The sequence below is a fragment of the Mus musculus genome, chromosome 2 (assembly GCF_000001635.26).
Source record: "Mus musculus strain C57BL/6J chromosome 2, GRCm38.p6 C57BL/6J".
Taxonomy (NCBI): Eukaryota; Metazoa; Chordata; class Mammalia; order Rodentia; family Muridae; genus Mus; species Mus musculus.
Window position 1 is genome coordinate 14,957,045 of NC_000068.7, and position 23,349 is coordinate 14,980,393.

The 23,349-nt window shown below is 39.1% G+C and overlaps 1 protein-coding gene across 13 annotated transcripts in view; it reads left to right on the plus strand.

Annotated features, from left to right (window-relative positions):
- Positions 1 to 23,349, plus strand: part of Cacnb2 (calcium channel, voltage-dependent, beta 2 subunit) — a 384,951-nt gene that overhangs the window by 353,184 nt on the left and 8,418 nt on the right. For 9 of the 13 annotated variants that reach the window (XM_006497313.4, XM_006497314.4, XM_006497315.4 and 6 more), the window contains 7 exons: positions 1,722 to 1,844; positions 3,611 to 3,747; positions 6,862 to 6,938; positions 10,898 to 11,031; positions 14,518 to 14,598; positions 15,018 to 15,076; positions 18,086 to 18,195. In XM_006497313.4, the coding sequence (XP_006497376.1) occupies positions 1,722 to 1,844; positions 3,611 to 3,747; positions 6,862 to 6,938; positions 10,898 to 11,031; positions 14,518 to 14,598; positions 15,018 to 15,076; positions 18,086 to 18,195 (721 nt within the window). Of the gene's footprint in view, positions 1 to 1,721; positions 1,845 to 3,610; positions 3,748 to 6,861; positions 6,939 to 10,897; positions 11,032 to 11,173; positions 11,194 to 14,517; positions 14,599 to 15,017; positions 15,077 to 18,085; positions 18,196 to 23,349 lie in introns of all 13 variants that reach the window. The other 4 variants (XM_006497317.4, XM_006497318.4, XM_006497321.4 and 1 more) reach the window with 1 other exon arrangement.

Here is a 23,349-nt window from a genome sequence, read left to right on the forward strand (position 1 = left end):
TACCTGTCAGTGGACAGGCATTCCCAAACTCTTACTTTTATAATTTTACAATTAGCCATGCACATACAAGGCAAAGAATGGCCTGTAAGAAAAGAACGGAGGATTTTAACACTTGTAATTGGTTCTTGTCCCCATAAGTATTGGAAGAATCCTGAATAGGCTGAAGACACCATGGTAACTAAGACATAGCTTTTATGTTTTTAAAGCACTTCTACTTCACGGCCTGGAGAGTGAGGTGCTACTGTCTTGTGACATTGTGTCTATTGATTTGGTGATCCACTAGGGTTTACTCCACAAGGTAATCCGTAGTAAGCCTTTAGTTCTATTTGCCATAAAGAAGGCAGTAAAGCACAGACAAGTTAATAGTCAACATTAAAGGATGTAACATATGCCACATGGCATATTGGCACAAGGTCATAAGAAGTGAAACTGGGCTCAGTGATGCACTTCTACCTCAGGTACCTCAACCTCACAGAAGGAAAGCAAGTTAGAAAAGGATTCAGGAATAGCACATGAGACTGGCCTGAGAATGCAGTCCTAGAGCAGTAACATAGTTCCACAACAATGGAGTGACCACTCTGATTCTAAGCCAACCTGATATCCTAATAATGACCCTGAATCAAAACATGGATGTAAATGTAATGCTACAACACCCAGCCCTCCCTGCAGAAGCATAAACAAGCAGGGCTGTGAGATAGCCCCAAGTCTATGTAAGCTATTTTCTTTGTCACCTTATCTTCAACTCTGATAAACCTGGGAAGCCCATCAGACTGAGGCTGGGAAAAAGGTCGCTTGAACTCAGTCTCAGAGCTTCTCCTGATTTTCAATCTAGAAGGCTGACCCAGCTTTTCTGCCCTCAAGGTCTAGATCATCTCTTGGGTCCCACTGTGTCCCAGATTTTAGTACTGGTCTATAACCATGCTTTCTGCTGCTCTGCCATCCCATGAGCCCTCTATAAGGCCAGGGTGTCTTAGCTTCTGTTTGATCTTATACTCAGGAGAGAGGAAACAAGAAGGGAAAATAGTCACTGGTCTCAGAATATGCATGCCACACAATCAACCTCCTTAATTTATCTATCTCCAGAATATACAAGTATTGCCAATAGAGAACAGATACTTATCTGTAAATTTTCAGAAGCACCAAAAAGTGAAAGATGACTAAATGAATGTTATCTTTAGTGGCTGAGTGAACTCAAGGAGGAAAAATGGTTGGATAAAAAGGTCAGTGCTTTCGAAATTCCCTGCAGCCATGAATCCTTGCTAAGGCTGAAGTGTATATTCTCTAGTTATTTTTCCATCTCAAACATTATACCACTGGGAAATACATTGTTATTGCTTAATTGAAATGGATATTCAGGGTACGGAGGATGTTTTTATCGTTTTTGCTTTTTCCTATCCAAACCAATGAATTGGGCATTGTATATGTGTCCTGTTTTCAGATTGTTGCCTGTTGTAAGGTTGAAATGCATATTTCATTCATATATCTTGGCTTTTCTTCCCTCCGTGCTTTCAAAAAGAATAGCTCTTCTTTTCTAGTTTGGAAGTGGGTGGATGTGGCTGAGAGCTATCATATTCATTGAGAATATTAACAAGCTGCTTTGTTATGATGAACCAATGGGAAGAAGTAATTATTCCAACAATATTTGGAGGGTGTCTTTGTACTTAAGGGAGAAAGGCACTGTCATTTCTTTTCTTACTGTTTTTCCTCCCATCCCTTTTTAGACAAAACCTGTTGCATTTGCAGTTCGGACCAATGTCAGATACAGCGCAGCCCAGGAGGATGACGTTCCGGTGCCTGGCATGGCCATCTCCTTCGAGGCCAAAGATTTTCTGCATGTTAAAGAAGTAAGGAGAATTTGTTTCCTTCCATGTGATTTTTCACCTTCAGCTCTCACTTACTTCTTAGTGTTGTGAAATAGACTTAGTTCTAGCTGCTGTTGTATAACCCACAGCTAAATCGGTGTCTCAGAACCTTTTCTGATATAAATAAACTTCAATGTAGAAAGGAGTCAGAGGCTCCTAGCAGGATTGCCAGGGCCCCTTTGGGCTTTGTGCCCCAGAAATTAGGAACTATTTTGCTGAGTGATCCAATTTTATGTGTGCCCTGCCTTTTATCTCTTAATGATTTACCTTGATTGACTACTGGTAATGTTTTTCCTGATGACTGAAGTCAGAGCCATATAAGGAAGAGGCTTTTTAGGTTTTTGGGGTTTTGTTTTTTGTTTTTTGTTTTTTGTTTTCTTCTTCTTCTTTTTAATGAGACAAGATTTCACTCTGTGGCCCAGGCTGACCTAGAATCTTTTATGTGGCCCTGGCTCTAAAACTCACTATATAGCCCAGCCTGGCCTCAAATGTGCTACAACTCCCTACTACCCACCATCCCTCCCTCCACTTCATTCACCTGGGTGCTGGGAGTCCAGTTGTAAACGTCCATGCCTGCCTCCCTGGAAGGGTTCGGTTGCTTCTTTCTACCAGAGAAGCATCATTTCTGCAGCAGAATGGAATGGTGGGAAATAGAGCAAATGAGACATGAAGGAAGCTGATGCCAAGAAAATGTTTGTTACCCTAAACAGACAAGGACAGCCTTTAAATTAGAAAAATTCACGTTTAATTACATTTTTTTTTGGTGTCCACATATCACATGTGTGCTCTGTGGGACATGATAATTTTTCCTAGAGTTCACTTTTTTTTTTTTTTTTTTTTTTTTTTTTTTTTGGACCTGAGGGAATTTAGAGTTGGAGGCATTCACACAGGGAGAGTATGAAAATTAACTGGGCCATGCACTAACTGATGCAAGTGAAGGAGGCTAGAGAGCTCACAACTGCAACAAGTCATAGACAAAGATGTAAAAAAAAAAAAAAAAAGGATGCAAAAAAAAAAAAAAGGAAATCCAAGTGTTCAGAATTGATGGTGAGCATCCACAGGAACGGGTGAACATACAACAGGAAGTTAAACTAATATAGAGACTTTTCTTGATGCTAATACCTTGAGCAGAATCATTTTGTACTACAGAAAGAAAAATCATGAGCTTTTTAGAAAATACTTGATAATAGATTTAATTGAGGAAAATAAAATTAGATCCTGAAGATTCAAGATAAATATTTACCTGCAAGATAAGCTACCAGCATAAACATGAGAAAAACCACGTGTGAATGCTGTACTGTATGCCTATAAAACTGCAGAGGTACATTTTGCTGATACAGAATATTTCAAGTATATTTCAGTATTCCTCTTCAATATTAATACTTTGAATTAAACCAATTTCATAAGCAAAAGAACTCTGCAAGACTTCCTAGATTGTCTCTTGCTAGGGATATTAATCTTTGAATGTTGACCAATTATTACATATCTCAGCTTAGACCTAAATGCAGCACTGGAAAGGGAAAAACAAGGAGATGCAGTCTCTATTGGACTGCTGGCTGGCCACACCGAGCTGGGCACACACTTTTCTGAGCTGAACACACAAACCCAAAGGCTTCTTGAATTTTGGTATTAGATGTATGCTTCTAACTGCCATGTTTTTCTCCCGTGAAAACAGTTGATGTAGAAGAAGTCAATTCAGACGTTTAAACCTCTTGAACTGATTCTAATACTTTGGATTTTGTGTGTAGAAATTTAATAATGACTGGTGGATAGGACGGCTGGTTAAAGAAGGCTGTGAAATCGGATTTATTCCAAGCCCAGTCAAACTAGAGAACATGAGGCTACAGCACGAACAGAGAGCCAAGCAAGGGAAATTCTATTCCAGGTATGAACAACAACAACAACAACAAATCACTGTTTATATAAAAATGCAGACGTTGTCCTCGCTTCTGTCCTGTTGCTTGCTGAGTGCTGTGATCCTTAGTGTATACTGAGCAGATGCTGATGGTGTTCATAGAGAGCATCACCGTTCCTTTTAAAAACACTTCACTCCAGCTTCTGATTCTAATTGAGAATCAATTGATTATGATCATTAATAAAAATAGCTATGGTTACAAAGCACTACATTTTGCCTTCAGCACAGAGGAGACCCTGAAATCCTAATCATTGGCTGAACATAGGCAAGCAGCAACCACAGTGACTAATCCCAGTGTCTGTCTGTAGCTGCCCAATGTGGCTGACAGATGCTTGAGGGATATCAGCCTCAGGCATCACTGACAAAGAGCAGCTCCTGTGGTCTCTTAGTTTCATTTTCACTTGAGAGATCCAATTTTCAATTCTACCAACTGTTAAGCACAGAAAAAGACACCATGTATGAAGCAAAATTGCCTTCATGAATAGCAGTTAGCTGAAGTTATGCAATAGGCTAGATCTATTACTCTGATAAGACCTTCTTAGGAGGCTTACTCTAGGCTTCCCTTCAGCAAGACATTCATTAAGAGGGCTTCTCACCCAGGAGGCGAACTTCATACTGAAGCCTGTGTATCCAAGGTGAAGAATGCAGTATGCTTCTCACATGGATGGAAGGAGAAAGATGGGAAGACTTTATCTTCCTGTGGGTGGCTGAGTTTCAGTCTTACTCCATTACAACTTGCTTGTTTGTATAATGTCAACTCCATTGTTAGTGCTTAAAATTTTAATGTTAGGAAGTATTTTTTACCTACTGTCATGAGATGAGTGAAACTGAATGGCTGTTGCCTCATTAAAACCAGAACTTGATCACTGTCACACTCCTACTGTCTTGCAATTTATTCTACAGAGCTGGGTTACTTCCTCTTCGAACTGTATAATGTTTCTTTGACTTTCATGATTTTATTTCATTGCATCTGTCTACCAAACTTTTATCTAGGTATGCCTAAGGACATCCACTCTCTTCCACAAGTATTTACATTTGCCTTTCGACACTTTTATATATTTTGTAAGGACATAATCAAAGTCAGTGTGTATGTCTATGTGTATATACATACAGACACACACACATATATACATACATATATATGTATATATAGTATACATATATATAACACATATTTCAGAAGGCTGAATTTTATGTAAATATGCATATATATTTATCTGTATTATATACACACATATGTATGTGTATTTATATACACATATATATATATACATACATATATACACATACAGAAAAATTTCAAAGACTGACAAAAGTCAGGAGCTAGAGAGATGCCTCTACAGTTAAGTAATGTCATGGTGCTCTTCCAGAGAACACAGGTTCAGTTCCCAATACCCACATGGAGTCTAACACTTGTCTGTAACCTTAGTTCCAGGGATCAGATGCCCTGTTCAGGCCTCCATGGACATTGCACACAGGTGATCCATTTACATATATGTAGGCAAAACACTCATGTATAAGAATAAAAATGTTTAAAAAGACTAACAAACATCAAAGGCACAGAGCACAGTTCAAGAACTTGGCATGTGGATGTCACATCATCCTCTGAATGTTTTACGTATTAGCGGCATCTGTCACAATTTTACACAACATAGTATACTGCCTATTAAAACTAATAAACCAGAAGAGCAAACCTGTGCTTGATCTAAAGTTAGGCTTTGGAGTTTAGGAGGCATACAAACAAAAGATGAAAGCTGCAAGAAAGAGGTGCTTGGTCTTAGCAACAAGCATCCTCGCACATTTCCCAAAAGTGATTCCATAAGCTCCACTTTTTACTAGCTGTATACACTCCTTCATGTCCTTATTGGGTGAGCGGGTGAGCAGGATTTAAACTTTAGGGATACGCAGAGCTCACCTGCTGGTTGTTTAGTAAAGTGATTGTCCTTTGCTTTGTGTATTAAAATGCTAGAAGAGTAGGAAAAAAAAATCAACCAGCAAGGGCAGAACTTTTAACTGCACATCAGTATTTAGCTAGGGCAGCAGTGCCTCTTGAGGCACACACATGGTACATGGTTCTTCCTAGTAGAACCTGGATCATCCATGATAAGATGCACAGGTTGGTGCAGTTATATTGCTTGAATTCCATGACATTCATATTCAGATAGCGTATTTCTGGGTTTTATGTGTTAAGGGATGGCACGCGTTCCTCTATCCTAGTGAACCACCCATTCTATCAACTCCAACATTTCTCAAACACACAAGCATATGCTCCATCACACTTATGTCTGGTAACTGAGAAGGATTTTTAAACTTTGATTTTTTTTAATTCTTTTTACATTTAAAACTAGCATACAATATATTAGATGCCATTATGACACTTTCTTATAAAGCATGTTTTAGTGGATTCTCCTTTGCCCCGTTCAGAAGTGTTGAATAATCTTCACAACTTAACCAAGTGGAGTCCTTCTTGTTAAGCTTGTTTTGAAAATGTTCACTATTGTCTTCTGGTTAATTCATATTGTAATCCTTGTTTGAGTTTATTCTTGTGTCTTAAAGATTGGTGAATCGGGACACTGCTTTGTTCCAATTGTTTATCTTTTGCAGGTTACCATGAAAGCTGTACTTTTAATCTTAAGCTACTAAAAATAATCAAGCTAATCCAAAGGAACTGGATCTAAGTGAGGACACATGAATTTTAGGTGTTAGCATTGAGGCCATACTCTTTACCTCCACATCCTCTAAATGTAAAGGCAACGCATGTCTTCCCTGTCTGCCTATCTAAGATCTAGTCATGGAACTTGAGAACCAGAGAAATTCTCCTAGCTCTTTCCCATACCCTCAGGAGCATAAAGAAAAAAAAAAAACACACCCTAAATTTCAAAACAGAAACTATCATAAAACTGTTTCAAGTACCACCGGAGTCTCCACTGGTTAATGACTGCTTGCTTCCTTTAAACAAATACACATTTTTCAAGAGTTCAATTAAAAACATAATTTATTCATTATTACATTTATCCAGAAGTACAATGTTTTTGTGTCTGAAACGACTGTTGCCTTTAAATCTGAATGTTTGGTTTCCTTCAGTAAATCAGGAGGGAATTCATCATCCAGTTTGGGTGACATAGTGCCCAGTTCCAGAAAATCGACACCGCCGTCATCTGGTGAGTAGGTCATCGGTGCTGACCATGCTTCTGCCTCTCATGCTTCCCCAGACTTCTTTAGTTGCATGAATTTACAAACCTACAAATGTGGAAATTCATCAGATATAAGAAGGCTTCCATGGAATTAGGGGATAAGGGGATATGGACAATATTTCCTGGTATTGACTATCAAGCAAGAAAGTCGCCTGTGTTTGCTCTAAGTTTTTATAGAAGAAACAGTGGTAATTTAATTGGCTACCCTAGTCCCTCCTGTGACATGTTGTCAAGGGCAGCAAAGCTTTATGTGAATTTCAACTTCAGGGTATTTTACTGTAATTTGTCTGATAGAAATCTGGCAGCTTTACATCATGTGCAAACTTGAGGTTCTATATGCACTTACTGGAAGTTGACACCTTTTATCAAGTAAACAAAAGTACATATACTTTTAAGTGAGCAAAATCTGGACACGAAAATTATGTCAATTTGGGATCTATATTGGTTGACAAAACTATACATACACATATAACTCACAGCAATTTAAAGCCACTGAAAAAACTGAAGCAAGCTAGTCTGCTCAGAGTAGGCACCAAAGATTTGCAGTGTTGATGAGGTGCATATATCTACCGCGATGGAGAAGCACTTGGCAACCCCTGTATGTACAAGGGAAGGAACATGTGAAAGGGCAGGGATTCCTCTTTAGCCCTTACAGATACCCTAACTGCCTAAAAGGCCATCTCAGAATGGTCTGGAAGACTGGGGGGAGGGGGGGTGCTAGCATGAAAGAAGGTTACATCAGATTGTGATAAAACCCCTTATCTGCTGGAGATATGACAAGCTCTTCTATCTTCTAATGGTAAGACAACTTTGACTTGTGTTAATGAAATGCTGAAAATTTCCTGTACACTGGGGAAGAATTAAGCACACATATAACACGATGACATTAAGATGAGCTTAAAACTTCACTGGAGTATTTAAGATACAGGACTTGGGAATAACTTCCCTAAATGCTAAGACTAGAAAGCACTGAGACTGATTGGCCTGGAAGAAAAAAACAACAAATGTAATATACAACATCAGAATATCTTGGCTCTGATGAGTTTCTTATCAGCAGCTCAATGGATCTAAAAAGAATCTTCAGAAAATCCTAGGGACAATTTTTTAAGTCTCCTACCAAGAATAACTAACTGTGTCATAGCAAGCATGGACTGGCCTGCAAATATAGTTTTCATGTTTTGCTTACCAGAGGTTTTAACTTTAATTCTCAACTCACTGTTAGACCATGGAGTAATTTCCAATCCCTGTGTATGTAATGCGCATGTACAACACACACCTCAAACTACACCTGTGCTTAGACCTCAGCCCTGAACTTGGCTTGATTTGACCCAAGTTCTAAGAGTAACCTAAAATATATTCCTAAGGTTCTCTAAATAATAAGGTATGAGGCAGGAAAAGGATAGTAAAAAACAAACTACAAAATATATTTAAATCCCATGGAAGTCCTTTTCCCGAGTAATGCCAGTGCTTGCCTAGGTAAGGGAATTCACGTGTGATTGATTAGTGTGGGTAGCGTCTCTTACCAGAAGCATCATCTGAGGTAGGTGAATGAACAGAAAACTGAAGGAGTTGAAAACCTTGTGGCTTAAATGTGTTCTGAACAATGCATTTAGAATTGCTTCAGAACGAACACAGACACTTCTAGACCTAAAGCAAAAAAGTCACCATGCCCTAAGCCGGAAGGAGATTTTGAGCCTGTGCTGTTGAGCTGCAGGTGAATTTCCATCTGGAATTCAGGCTCTGTGTGGGTGACTGAACATCTCACCCTTGTCTGGCCTAGTCTTGTTTGCATTCCCATTCTTTATAAATTTGCAGGTTAAATTTCTTTCATTAAGAATTTCCTTTTAAGACAAATCTATCTGATGACCACAGCTGATGAGATTCCAAGATAAATCCTAAAATCCAATTCAGAAATGTCACCATCCTGGAGGCCTGTGAACTCTGGCATTTTTCAGAGTTTCTAGCCTCAGTTCCAATAAAGTTCTTGGAGGGTAGCTTGTCTCCAGATGTGGCTCTTCATAAACCCAGTGAAAGGTTGGAAGGATAAGGTATATGGGAATATGCCACCAGAAGGGAAAGAGACTTGATATTGGTTAAGAGCTATTATTTTATAATAGTAACCTAGATTGCCACCTTCATGTCCGGAAGTTTTTAACAGTCTGCTTCCTTGTTAAAGGGTACCATAAAGAAATCTTTCGCTGTGAGCAAAGCTGTAGTGTAGTGTAAATGTCTAGATTGATTCCAAACACCTGAAATTTTATGACTGTGGCATTTCTCGCAGACCAAGATCTGAACCTTTAACTAATTAGTATGTATAAACTAGACCAAAAGAAAGTCCCTTACCCATAAAATAGCAGAGCTACAAGACTGTGCTGGCTAGCCAGAGGTTTGCCCCTTCACAGATTTCTGAACTAATCAATCAAACAAACAAACAACAACAACAACAAAAACAATGAAACAGGAGACCCACCACTCTCTGGTCTGAAACTGCACAATAATAGGCTGTGTACCAGATGATCTTGGGTGCTTTGAAAAGGCCAGGAGAGGCAACTCAGTTTAGGTTGTGTTTCAGGGTGGCTGATCCTAAGCACCAAACTGTTAACTCTAGCTAGTTAGTCTTTAAATCAGTGCATTATGCAATCTGTTCAGGAGTTAATATGTTGTGCGCAAGGCCTTATAAGGTGGGCACATTTCCTTTTCTAACGCTTGACCTACTCTCAACCATGAAGTAGTTATCTAGTAAGCTCAGTTCTGATACTGTTCTAAACCCTGATTCTGAGCACATGACCAATGAGGAAGTAAAAGGAACAGAAAGAACACATCTAGATGGTGAAAGCATCTCACCTACAAGGTGGTGTGGTGCAGTCATGGGCCCAATTCTAAGGCAGGAGCCATGGGTCCACAGCTTGGCACTGCTAGACTTACGCCAAGAATAAGCCCCTTGCATTCTGTGGGTTCAGCCTCTGAGTCTTAAAAACACAGGTTGATTTGAGTTGATCTTAGAAACTCCCTACCTGATTCTGTAGTTGATTAAAATTCCACAGTAATTTCATGTAGAAAGTTTTCATAACCTTGAAAATGAAATGATGCATTTTTTTTTTCATTTACTGGTTTTAGAGCTATATTTTCAGGGAAATGCGTTTCAGAAGGGAAAACACTCCAAGCATTCCAACCTGGACCATTTACTCCTGAGGAAACAAGAGGCCTGTTCTTTGGGGCTCTTGGACTCTGCCTCAGAGACTAGGAAACTACCCAAATCCTAACTGACTTTGATAGAATGATTTTGTTAATCTGGTATTTCCCACCAGTCATCAATCAGGCGCTCTGAGGACACACATTCTACCTTGAAGTCACTTCAATCCTGTGTGTCCCGGAACACCCTAACAATCATTTATAATTTCTTTGGTGTATCGTGGATCAAGAGCTTTCTATTCTTTTTTCCTTAAATGTCTGTTATAATTTTAATGAAACTTTTTTACTGGTCCCTGTTCTCCTTATATAAAATCAGGAAAAAAAAATGAGAAGACAGAAGCCTATCATATTAAATGTTTCCAAAGTACTTGTCTTTTACCTAAGAGCTGGGGTATGACCTTGTACTAAGGCCAAGTGCTTTGTAAATTACATTTATAATCTAATATGGAGAATATCAATGTTTGAAGCAAATACAAAGTATTCCTCTACAGGCTCTCAAGAGATCTTGCACTAACTTGTGCAAGCAGCTATCACAAGGGTATCTTTCAGTCTTGTTAGATTTGACTGTATTGCATCTTGGCATGTCTTACATATTTTACTCTGTGTAATAGACTGCACATTCATGATAAATCTTCTGCATTGGTTATTCTATTTGCTTTTGTTTTATTTTCTTTATAACCTGCTTTTCCTTTCCTATCCACCTGATGACTTTTGAATTGTTTGTCTGTATATAGCTATAGACATAGATGCTACTGGCTTAGATGCAGAAGAGAATGATATTCCAGCAAACCACCGCTCCCCTAAGCCCAGTGCAAACAGTGTAACATCACCCCACTCCAAAGAGAAAAGAATGCCCTTCTTTAAGAAGGTAACCCCAACTTCCCAGCTCCTGTTGTTCACTTGCTCCGCCGCACTGCGTCACACTTCTGGTCCTGTTATGTCTGCGTCCTTTGACAAGTCAATAACATGCATGCTCTGTTATTCTTTGTTTCTTTTCCATGCTGCTGTAGCAAAGCAGAAGCAGAAGTCGGTAAGTTGACATTGACATGCCCGTGTTTCTCCTGCCAACGGCATCATTAGCATCAATCCACTTGGTTTTATTAAGTGCAGTCTTCCTGGCCCTAAGACAGTCCATCAATAGCTAACTGAATCCATGTATCTCACAGCAACTAAATGCAGTGGGTGACCTGTTGAAATGCCATTACAATAATTATCCTTTTTGATGGAATGATACATGCTACCAAGAGACTTTGATTAAATACTCAAGGATGTCCAGGCCTGGCTGGCTGACCAGCACACCTCAGTTGTACATGTGTACATATTTTTATTGTCTGCCTTTCTTTTTTCCGGAAACATAAATTATAATCAAGCACATTAAAGCAGTTACGGGATACTTCTTTATGATATCCAGTTACATTGCTTATGCTTTTAAAAAAAGAGGTCATTCAATTTTTAATTCAGTCAGTATTTAAGCTTCTAATCCATTAGGTGCAAAATCTGCAGATGAACAAGACCAGTGGAAAACTGCAGGCTTGTTTGGCGGTTTACTGTGAGTTTTTCCTGTCATCATGTATAAACACTCTCCCAGTGTTCTTGCCTTATCCATCAGTCAGATGGCAGCTTCACACCTATCAGACAATGGGGCTGCTGGTCACATGAAGAGCCTTTGCCATTGGTCAGTCAGGATGCCACATACCACTGCTGTAGCCTGAGCAGAAGGTCCAGGGAAATCCCAAGTTTTCTCTCAGTGTGTTTCATTGTTTAATAACAGTATATTTTAAGTATTGCCCTCCATTTCCATTTTTTTCTTCTCCTTTGACCCAGTACCTTCCATCTTCCACATCCACTATGCTTTAGACTCACAATCCCTAATGTTAACATGCATTGCACAAGAATGGATATTTTTAAACTTATATATAAAGTAATATCTATCCTGCCCTAGACTTTCAGCAAATTACCTTCACACACACACACACACACACACACACACACACACACACACACACACACATACACACACATACACACAGAGAGAGAGAAAGAGAGAGAGAGCGCTGTATTGCTTTGTAAAGTTTAACAATACATTGCCTTACTTGGAAGAATAAGCTTTTTTTATTTCTTTTTAAATAATCATTAAAGAGAGAACTCCAGGCACAATTTTAAACACCTGAACTTTTGTGTTGATGCAGAAACCCCTAGCATGATGATCTTCCACAAGAGTGGGCCACTTCTCTGGCCCAGCCTTGTCATCACAACTGAAGCTTGCAGCTAGGTAACCACAGGTGCGCACATTGCAGATGTTTCTTAGAAAGTCAACAGTGCTCAGCCACTCCGGACCTCACCAAGGAACAACATCAAGCTGATCATGTTCATCAGAGAGTATTTTGCAGTTTACTATCCTGCAAATTGGAAAACATGAAACAGGTTTATCCTAACGTTTCCACTAAGGAATTCAAACAAAAATGGCTTAGATAAAAAGGACAGATAAAAAATGTCATTAATAATACAGCACAAAGTATCAATATTCCATCAAATAAGGTAATTTCCCTTGTTAACCCTGCTGACAGAGAAGCTGCCTGATGGTCAGCATGGCTTACCCTTTGCTGGTGGCTATCACAGACTAAAGTAATTAAAGTCCTATCTTTTCTTAATAGTTATTGCAATTTATAATCCTATACTTAATGATAAAAGGGTGAAGGAGTCTTACTGTAGTATCAAAGGATATATATATATATATGACTTCTAGGTATTTTCAGTACAAACTCAAGTGATATGATATGTAATCACTTAACAAATATGCATATGATGCCTGCGGCACAGTTGCTCATTCTTCTTGTGTTCCTTACTCTGTGATAACGTAGAATGCAGAACAAGAGAGTAGGCTGTGTGTGAGTCCACGCCAGCTGTCTTCTGTGTTCTAGGTTGCTCTTAGGGTGCTGCTTGTCTGCTTGTCTGGCTTTTGTGATGTTACTGTACTGTGTTTGTCTTGGTTTTTTATTTCACTCAAATATGCATTTTACCTTTATTATGTCTATTAAAGGGAAGTTTTGAGTGCTAGGGAAAATGTTGAGCAGTAAAAGGTGAATAGCCCTTTCACAGTAATATATTTTTTCTTTTGATTATATGGTCTACAACTACTGGTGTGGTTGACACCATTGAATTTGATGTGTGTCTAGATAGCCTATAAGCAACAGAAATATCAAAATACAACAAGTTTGTGATTGGTGATTTTAAGCAACAGTCAAGTGCTTTTCAGTGACACAATGATATAAATATTATATGTACCTCAGTTGGTCAAATCCTTAAAATATCATAAAAAAGCTTTCCTTTGTTAGATGTGACACTTACGGTACTCCTTAAGGGAGGCTGTCTTACAGAACTCATGCATATGAGAATGATTGGTTTGCTCATCAGGTGTCTACAAGCCCTTTCCCCTGTCCTAATGCCTTAAAGGGGGGCATTTCCACATCGCTTTTCAACTACCCAGTACAAGAGCTTGTTTACATTTCATCAAGCTAACTGTGTTATCTGAGTTTCAAGTTTTCAATAGAAGAAATCAAGCTCAATGGCGATCGTTTTGGAAACAGCAATAAAATTTAGCTCCTGCCCTCTTCTTTAAAGTGTAACAAATTACCTACTGAAAGGCATGAATCAATTATGGAACAGAAACTCACTAATGTGTGCTTCAGAAACAGATTAGATATGCAAGGTAGTCAAATGATGACAAACTGTTCATCTTCCTTCCAATACACATAAATCTTGATCTGAGAACTTGATAAATGTCAAACAAAACAAAACAAAATAGAGGCGCCAAAATCCCAAGGCATTAATCATGAAGCTGTGACCAATGGTAATGACTGCACGCTTGCAAGCCAATTTCTGCTTTCTCATAATCTTAGTAGCATTCCATGCATTTGGCAGTTAGAGACACATGCTTGGAAACTAGGTGCTTTACGGGTAAGGCCAACATATCACATGCAAAGGAGACAGGAATTTATCTTTCTTTTCATAATTAACCATGATCCTTTCAGCTCTTCAGAAAACCCAAGTGTATTTGCAGAGCAAGTCATTAGTGTATAGTCAAGCCTACGACACCCAGTCTGTCCTGGGCATGTTTCTGTTTGTTCTACCAACTAGTTTCAGTGCAAGGAGACCAAAGACTATTCAGTAATTTAAACTGAGGAAAATAAACGTGCTGATTTTTCATTGGGTTTAATAAGAGACAATTATGTATGTACTTGTCTGAAAATTCAGTGCCTTGTATATTACAGAGTTCAGTAAAGAGGACCTTATACATAAAGTACTTCAGATCCACTGCCTTTGAGAAATCTAAAACTGTCTCATTTCTCTGCAGACAGAGCACACTCCTCCTTATGATGTGGTACCTTCCATGCGACCAGTGGTGCTGGTGGGCCCGTCTCTGAAGGGGTATGAGGTGAGTTTGGGGTGCCACTCTCTGTAGCACACTTGGCCGACGACTGTTAACATGCTCTGTGACTATACCCTCCCTATTCAATGGACTGAGTTTGACCTTGTCTCAGAGCATGCTTTGCTGGCTGTGGTATTCGTTTCCTAAAGGTTGCCTTGGGTAGTCCTGCTAGCTACAACCCACCACGTGCAGGAAATAGTATCAAATGGAGAATACCTGCAAGCCCTTGCATAGCAATTGCTTGCCATTAAAATATCCTACGCTCAGAAATTTTACCTTGTCACTTCATTAAGGTTTAAAAACAGGAAGTATGGTAACCCCATTTTTATGTGTTAACGGAGCAAACTAAAATCAGTTCTCATGATCAGTAACAATTTTTTATCCTCAGATTTTTTTTCACATTTTAATTTGTTATTCAATTACAGGTCACAGATATGATGCAAAAAGCACTGTTTGATTTTCTAAAACACAGATTTGAAGGGCGGTAAGTATTTTACAATGCTGGCTTTGTGTATTTCTGTCTTGAACATGGTCAAACCCTGTGGGGCAGATATTTGACCCCAAGAGTAAACTGTTTTTTGTTTTTTCTGACAGGAAGTAGGCTTCATTTAGTGTAATCTGATCCACTGTTTGTGTTGCATATTCTCAACCCAGGATATTCTGATCCCTGTGCCTGTATCCATAAGCTGTCTCTGGTCCCAACCTGTTCATTGTCTTACCTACAATTCATGAGCCAAGGATGCCTTAGGACTGTCCAGATAATCCCAGGCACACCTTTATTCTTTCTCCCCTCCTTCTGATACTTTCCCACCATCCTCTCCCCCTTCAACATTTAATCTCTTCTCTCTACACTCTCCCCCAGTGCACGTGTATTCTTTTCCCACTAAGTAAACAGGTAAGGCGGGATTGGCCCATGCTCAGAACCTTAGCTTCAGAGCTGAGGCCAAGGAGTAAAGCCAGACTAGGCCTCACAGCTAGCTTCTTTCTGGAGGCAGAAGGATTGATTAGAAGCCAGGAGAAGACAGGAGTTACCTCATTACTTTTACCCCCTCTTGCATGACTGCCTGAATGCTCTGCAGTTACCCATCCTATGGTTTTCCTAGCAGTGATTAACTTACCCACAACCACTGTATTGCCCAGATAAATATACCCATCTCATGTGAGCATCTAGCAGGCATTCTGTGTGCACTTTAGGAATGATGACTTTAGTAGCTATGTGTTCTCTGTACTCAGCATAAAGGGAACCCTATTATATGAGGCACAGCTGGAGTGTCCCCAGTGATGACCTTCACCTTAGCACCTTACCCCCAAGGACACATTTTGTGCTAACACCCTGGCATACTGTCCTCTATCCTTAGGGATTTCTTCCTCTTGCTTTTGGATTAGTGCTCCTCTGGCCTCGATCCCTTGTCATCTCTCCACCTTCACCCTTCTATTTCAATCCTACTTCAATCATATCCCTAGAATGATTATCTGGAATGTCTAAAAAGGTCTTCAATCAACCTACTCAACTGATGATGTAAACAGTTAAGGATTCTGTTGCTGTTGACATGGGGTATCACTATGTAGCTGGGGCTGACCTTGTACTGAGTCCACATGCTTCATCCTTCCAAGTGCTGGGAAGACAAGTCTGCCCTATGGCACTTGGCCTCTGCCAGGTGATCCTGAAAGCTTTTGCTTTGTAATCTTCTGGCCCCACTGTTGCTCTTGAGAAGTCTAAAGCCCCGGTTTTCTCTGGAAGTTTTTCTGGTTCCTAGTGTGATGGGATTTATGTTTGGTATGGATTTCAATCAGTGCTAGATGCTTTTAATATAAAACTCCAGACTCCTAGTTCTGAAATTCTTTAGCTTATAACTCTTTGGAATTTGGACTGCTGGGCAGTTCTTTACTTTTCAAGCTTTCCTGTCCTATTTTGTCTTTGCTTGTATTCTTTCAGAGCAGCCCTAACTTCATCCTTTCATCCTTTTCATTTCTACTATCATTTATTTTTAATTTCTAAAAGTCTTCTTACTCTTGAGTTTTTAAGCATAAATTTTGTTTCAATTCTATGAACATAATTTCGCCTTCAGGGTATTTACTAATGGTTGGTTGTTCCCCAGCCTCTCCTGTAAGGCATTCACAAGGGTGAACTTATATTTAAGGAAGGGGCAAACAGGCATAAGGAACAAGGTCTGCACTTCCAGGCCGGGCTTTCTGGCTTCATGTTTCCCTGTAAGATACTCTTGCTGAATATTTTATATAGGAGACCAGTGGTGTACATATAGTTTAGTCGCACTGCTGTTTGTCCAGAAAAGCAGCCTCCTTTCTGACACCTAGAGGACATAATGAACATAAGTTGGGCTTCCAAAAGACCAATATGGAGAAGCAGGGTGAGAACTCAACTGTCAGAATCATTTTTCCCTTGCCATTTAATGGCCCCTAGTCAGGGCCCCTAGGATTTACAGCCTGTAGGCAAGTAGGTCTGTGGTCTTATTCCAAATGGAAAAGTAATTCTCACTAGGCCACGTGATGCTCTAGGGCGCTCTGCCTTTACAGCAGACTTTCAAACCAAGCCTCTTGGTTTTGGTCTTACTGTCACCAGCTTCTTTGGGGATACGCTAAGTCTTTCTTTGTCTCAAGTTTTTCCTAATGTCTATGTAAATATTCCCCAAATATTCAACTATCCCAAGTGCAAGCTGCTTTCTATTTTCACCTTCCACATATGATTACTTTATTTCTATGCCATATGAACCCTTTCAACATCTTACAGCTCTCATAGGGTGCTCTCATATCATAGGGTCACCATTCGAAGTCTGTGATCGTTCTCCATCTTTTTAACAGGATTCTTAGTTCTCTGAAGGAAGGTTGGTCTGCCACTTTCCTCATGTGTCACAACACAAGACTACAGGTAGAAATGTCAGTTGGATTAATAGTAATCTTTGATTTTGTTGACAGTAACACAATGTAATTATGTCTTCCTGTAGTTTCTTTTCTATTTTTCATCAGCAAATATGGATCTCTTTCTAGTTTTGGAGACAATTTAATCAGATTTGGTAAGCAAATATTAAATGCTAGGCAAGACAGGTGCATAATAAATTATTATTTCTCCTACTAATAAGTCTGTTTTGAAACGTGTCTGTGTGTATTATACACACACACACACACACACACACAAATGTAAGTATTTGTTTGTATTTACATATGTATATTTCAAGTTTATATTTATTGAATGTGTTTTGTCTGCAAGTATGTATGTTCATCATGTGTGTGCCTGGACCCCAGAGAGGTCAGAAGAGGGCACTGGATCCCCTGCAACTGGAATTATAGACAGTTATGAACCACCATGTGGGTATGAGAAACCAAACCTGGTTTCTCTGAAAGAGCAAATGCTCTTAACTACTAAACAATCTCTCTAGCTCCTTATAAGCATACTTACATCTCAATCATCCTTTAAATTTTGGACACGCACATCTGTTTTATTAATAATCTTAGGTTTGCTTTTTTTCTCCAACAGGATATCCATCACAAGAGTCACTGCTGACATCTCCCTTGCCAAACGCTCAGTATTAAACAATCCCAGTAAGCATGCAATCATAGAAAGATCCAACACAAGGTCCAGCTTAGGTAAGTCAGCCAATACTAAAGAGCTTAAGCTATTTAAATATGCCTTACAGACCAGTAACAGTGAGCAGATCTGTAGAGAATAACTGTAGGTACCATGTAGAAAAATCCATGTCAACAGCTAGTGTAGTTACTGGGATAGCTTAAGTCATCCCACCTGCTATGAGCACTGTGGTCTGTTTCACTAATGTTCACTGAATATTTATATCAGTGGTGAGATCATATTCAAAACAGAATGATTTATGTGTGAGACTAAGAACAGAGGAAGCCTGTCCCTGGCTGTCCTGAGTTACATCAGTATTTTTATTTGAATAAGCACCATGGGGACTTTGATATGTCTGTTGGGATGTGGCTAGAAATTGTTCATTAACACGCAATAAGGTCAAATTCAGACCTTTCAGCAGCTACTTCCTGAAGTATGTGCTTACTGTTTAGTTACTAGTACACTTTTAACTAGTATATTGCTAGGTTTAGGGTCTTATACATTTTTAAAAGTTGTCAGACATGTTTAGGTTCACTTAATTCTTTATGTGAAATATGTAAATCCTTTGGGAGGCAGGGCTTTAGCAAACAAGTTCTTCACTTACTCTGAACTATAATTTTATATATGCATGAATGTATGTGTGTGTGTACACACACACACACACACACATATATATATATATGAAAACTTATCTTTAATACTTCATAAAAACACTCTTTTGGAGGCCTGGATCTCAGAACTGGAATTCAGTTCCTAGTACACATTGGGCAACATCCTCTTCTGGCCTCTATGGGCACATGTACACATGTCCACACACAAAAGAAAACTGTTTTTTTTTTTTTTCTACTGCTTACTAAGCCCTGAATGATGCTTAGTGACACAAGTCTGGAAATAGATTACGAATGTAGATGTGGTACGTATACCTATAACCTCAGTATGTCAGATGCTAATGCAGAAAATTTATATGTTCAGAAGCAGCCTGGACCACACAGTGACACCCCATCTTATAGTTTTGGAGGAAAATATGATATTTTTTGCTTACTTATAGTAATCTCTTATTTATTTGGTACTTAAGGACATTGTTATAAAAAGACCATTTCATAGATTTAAGCAACTAACAAAGCCAAGCAGTTTACTTACAGTGACCAACAGGAGGATTTTAAATGCCTCTCTGCTCCATGTGTTTTGCTACACATGTACTAGCTAACAAACAACATGCAAAAGCCTGAAAGTAGAAGGATGGATTTCATAAAGCTTCTGCAGCCAGGCGTTTAACACAGCAATGAGGCAGATAGGAGCCACTGGAGTGCAGAATGAAGGCAGTGTTCTTATGGTGAACCCAGTGCCTCAGAGCTGATGCTGCAGAAGCGGTAGGACAGGGGATGCCTGAGCTATGACTTGCAGCTTGAAAGTGTGTAGAAAGGAAAGAGGTTGAGGAGGCAATGGGGTGATGATTTGAGGCAATGGCAACTCTAAGAAGCTTCTGGAAATCATGCCACTTTGGCTAAAGTGTACAGTTGAAAGGAGGGAGGTAGAGGGCATATCATAAAGAGGTAGGGTAAGGTATTAAGGAACTTGCCAAAGAGTTTATTCTTAAGGCATTAAGGAACCAACCATTGCTAGGCAGTATTATAGGTGACAGGCTCACAAAAATAAAGGACACAAAATATAGATATAAATTAATTGAAAATCGCAGATAGCTGGTCAGTGGCTCACAAGCCCAGGAGCAGAGAACAAAAAGGACACAAAATATAGATATAAATTAATTGAAAATCGCAGATAGCTGGTCAGTGGCTCACAAGCCCAGGAGCAGAGAACAACCTGAGGAGGGGATCACTGAATACAAGGAAGGCCTTTGAGAGTAAATAACATTCAAGACAGTGACACCTGTGGAATACATAGTGTTGGGGACGTTTTCAAGTTCTTCTGCAAAGCTAAAGAACTATTTGTAGCCAATAGTGTTTTATTGAATCATTCTCCATCCACAGATCATTGGAGTAAATCATAGACATATTTTACAAAGTTGATTAATTACACGTATATAAACTACTATCCAAATAGTATACAGTCCACATATTGTAATCCAGTCTCTCAAATCTCTCATTTTTCACAATTTTTTTCTTGAAAAAAAAAAAACTGGACTACTAATTCTGAAGGTTTCTGATGGTCAGAATTTTGCTGTGTTGCACTGTTATTTGTGCAATTCTATTCCCTGTGTTTCTTATAAACTAGCAAACTTTATCCGATGGAATATGTAGTATTTGTTGTAGCAAGAATGTATCAGGGTGCTCTGTGACCAAATATTGTTTTGTATTTAGTAAATCAAGTGACTAGGTTGTGGTTTTTCAAAGCAATCAAGTAAAGAATTTTATGCAAATAGTTAGTGACTTGTATTTTCCAGAATATGTGAGTTAAAATCATCTCCAAGAACATTCTGCCATTAGTACAGACAAATCAAAGAAACTGAAGCACTTTTAAGCCCCAGTTGGCTGGTGTGAGAGTCTCGTGGACTTGACTCTCTCATCTTCAGTTCTAACTATAAGCTACATGCTATGCTTTACAGTTCAATATTAAATTATTACAATTTTAAAATCCAGTCTTTTCATTTAGACTAGCTACATTTTAAGTGCTGAGTACCCTCACATGGCTAGTAGCCACCAAACTCGGCAATGCAGAGATTATTCTCATTATCTCAGATGGTCAACCTGGGAGTCTTGCTGTGGACTCTTTGGAGAGCAGATGAACTGATGTCATTTTCTGTAATTCTATGTGCTATTTCTAGTGGGAAACTTCCTGCTGAAACATGAATGTTACAAGACCACTTTAAAACAAATGTTTTTTGAGATTCAAATTTACTTATAATATTTTTCCCTTAGCTTTCCTCCCTCCAAATCATCCCACATATCCCTCCCTTCTCGTTTAAGTTCATGGCCTCTCTCTTTACAAACTGTTATTGCACTCACATCTGTATACACATAAATATTCCTAGTAATATCAGAAGCTACACTTGTAGTCTCACCAGCTTGACTACCCAATTGTGAGTTGGTCAAGGATGGCATCAATGAACAGGACAAATTGGATGGAGAAAAGTCCATGAGGCATCAACCCTACACAAACAACTACAGGCAACTGAAAAGACCTGGAAACGGAAGAGGTGGTTCTCCCCAGGGCAGAACAGGTCAACTGGTCAACCTTGAAAACATACATACAATTAGCATTGTATGTACTGAACAGGTTATACTTACGACCATGTCTTCATTGGTGGAAAGCAAGAAAAGTGCAGTTTAGGAGATCAAGGGGATACAAATTGGAAAAGAGGAAGTCAAAATATCACTTTTTGCAGATGATATGATAGTATATATAAGTGACCCTAAAAATTCTACCAGAGAACTCCTAAACCTGATAAACAGCTTCGGTGAAGTAGCTGGATATAAAATTAACTCAAACAAGTCAATGGCCTTTCTCTATACAAAGAATAAACAGGCTGAGAAAGAAATTAGGGAAACAACACCCTTCTCAATAGTCACAAATAATATAAAATATCTTGGCGTGACTCTAACTAAGGAAGTGAAAGATCTGTATGATAAAAACTTCAAATCTCTGAAGAAAGAAATTAAGGAAGATCTCAGAAGATGGAAAGATCTCCCATGCTCATGGATTGGCAGGATCAACATTGTAAAAATGGCTATCTTGCCAAAAGCAATCTACAGATTCAATGCAATCCCCATCAAAATTCCAACTCAATTCTTCAACGAATTGGAAGGAGCAATTTGCAAATTTGTCTGGAATAACAAAAAACCTAGGATAGCAAAAAGTCTTCTCAAGGATAAAAGAACTTCTGGCGGAATCACCATGCCAGACCTAAAGCTTTACTACAGAGCAATTGTGATAAAAACTGCATGGTACTGGTATAGAGACAGACAAGTAGACCAATGAAATAGAATTGAAGACCCAGAAATGAACCCACACACCTATGGTTACTTGATCTTCGACAAGGGAGCTAAAACCATCCAGTGGAAGAAAGACAGCATTTTCAACAATTGGTGCTGGCACAACTGGTTGTTATCGTGTAGAAGAATGCGAATCGATCCATACTTATCTCCTTGTACTAAGGTCAAATCTAAGTGGATCAAGGAACTTCACATAAAACCAGAGACACTGAAACTTATAGAGGAGAAAGTGGGGAAAAGCCTTGAAGATATGGGCACAGGGGAAAAATTCCTGAATAGAACAGCAATGGCTTGTGCTGTAAGATGGAGAATTGACAAATGGGACCTAATGAAACTCCAAAGTTTCTGCAAGGCAAAAGACACCGTCAATAAGACAAAAAGACCACCAACAGATTGGGAAAGGATCTTTACCTATCCTAAATCAGATAGGGGACTAATATCCAACATATATAAAGAACTCAAGAAGGTGGACTTCAGAAAATCAAATAACCCCATTAAAAAATGGGGCTCAGAACTGAACAAAGAATTCTCACCTGAGGAATACCGAATGGCAGAGAAGCACTTGAAAAAATGTTCAACATCCTTAATCATCAGGGAAATGCAAATCAAAACAACCCTGAGATTCCACCTCACACCAGTCAGAATGGCTAAGATCAAAAATTCAGGTGACAGCAGATGCTGGCGTGGATGTGGAGAAAGAGGAACACTCCTCCATTGTTGGTGGGAGTGCAGGCTTGTACAACCACTCTGGAAATCAGTCTGGCGGTTCCTCAGAAAACTGGACATAGTACTACCGGAGGATCCAGCAATACCTCTCCTGGGCATATATCCAGAAGATGCCCCAACAGGTAAGAAGGACACATGCTCCACTATGTTCATAGCAGCCTTATTTATAATAGCCAGAAGCTGGAAAGAACCTAGATGCCCCTCAACAGAGGAATGGATACAGAAAATGTGGTACATCTACACAATGGAGTACTACTCAGCTATTAAAAAGAATGAATTTATGAAGTTCCTAGCCAAATGGATGGACCTGGAGGGCATCATCCTGAGTGAGGTAACACATTCACAAAGAAACTCACACAATATGTATTCACTGATAAGTGGATATTAGCCCCAAACCTAGGATACCCAAGATATAAGATATAATTTGTTAAACACATGAAACTCAAGAAGAATGAAGACTGAAGTGTGGACACTATGCCCCTCCTTAGATTTGGGAAC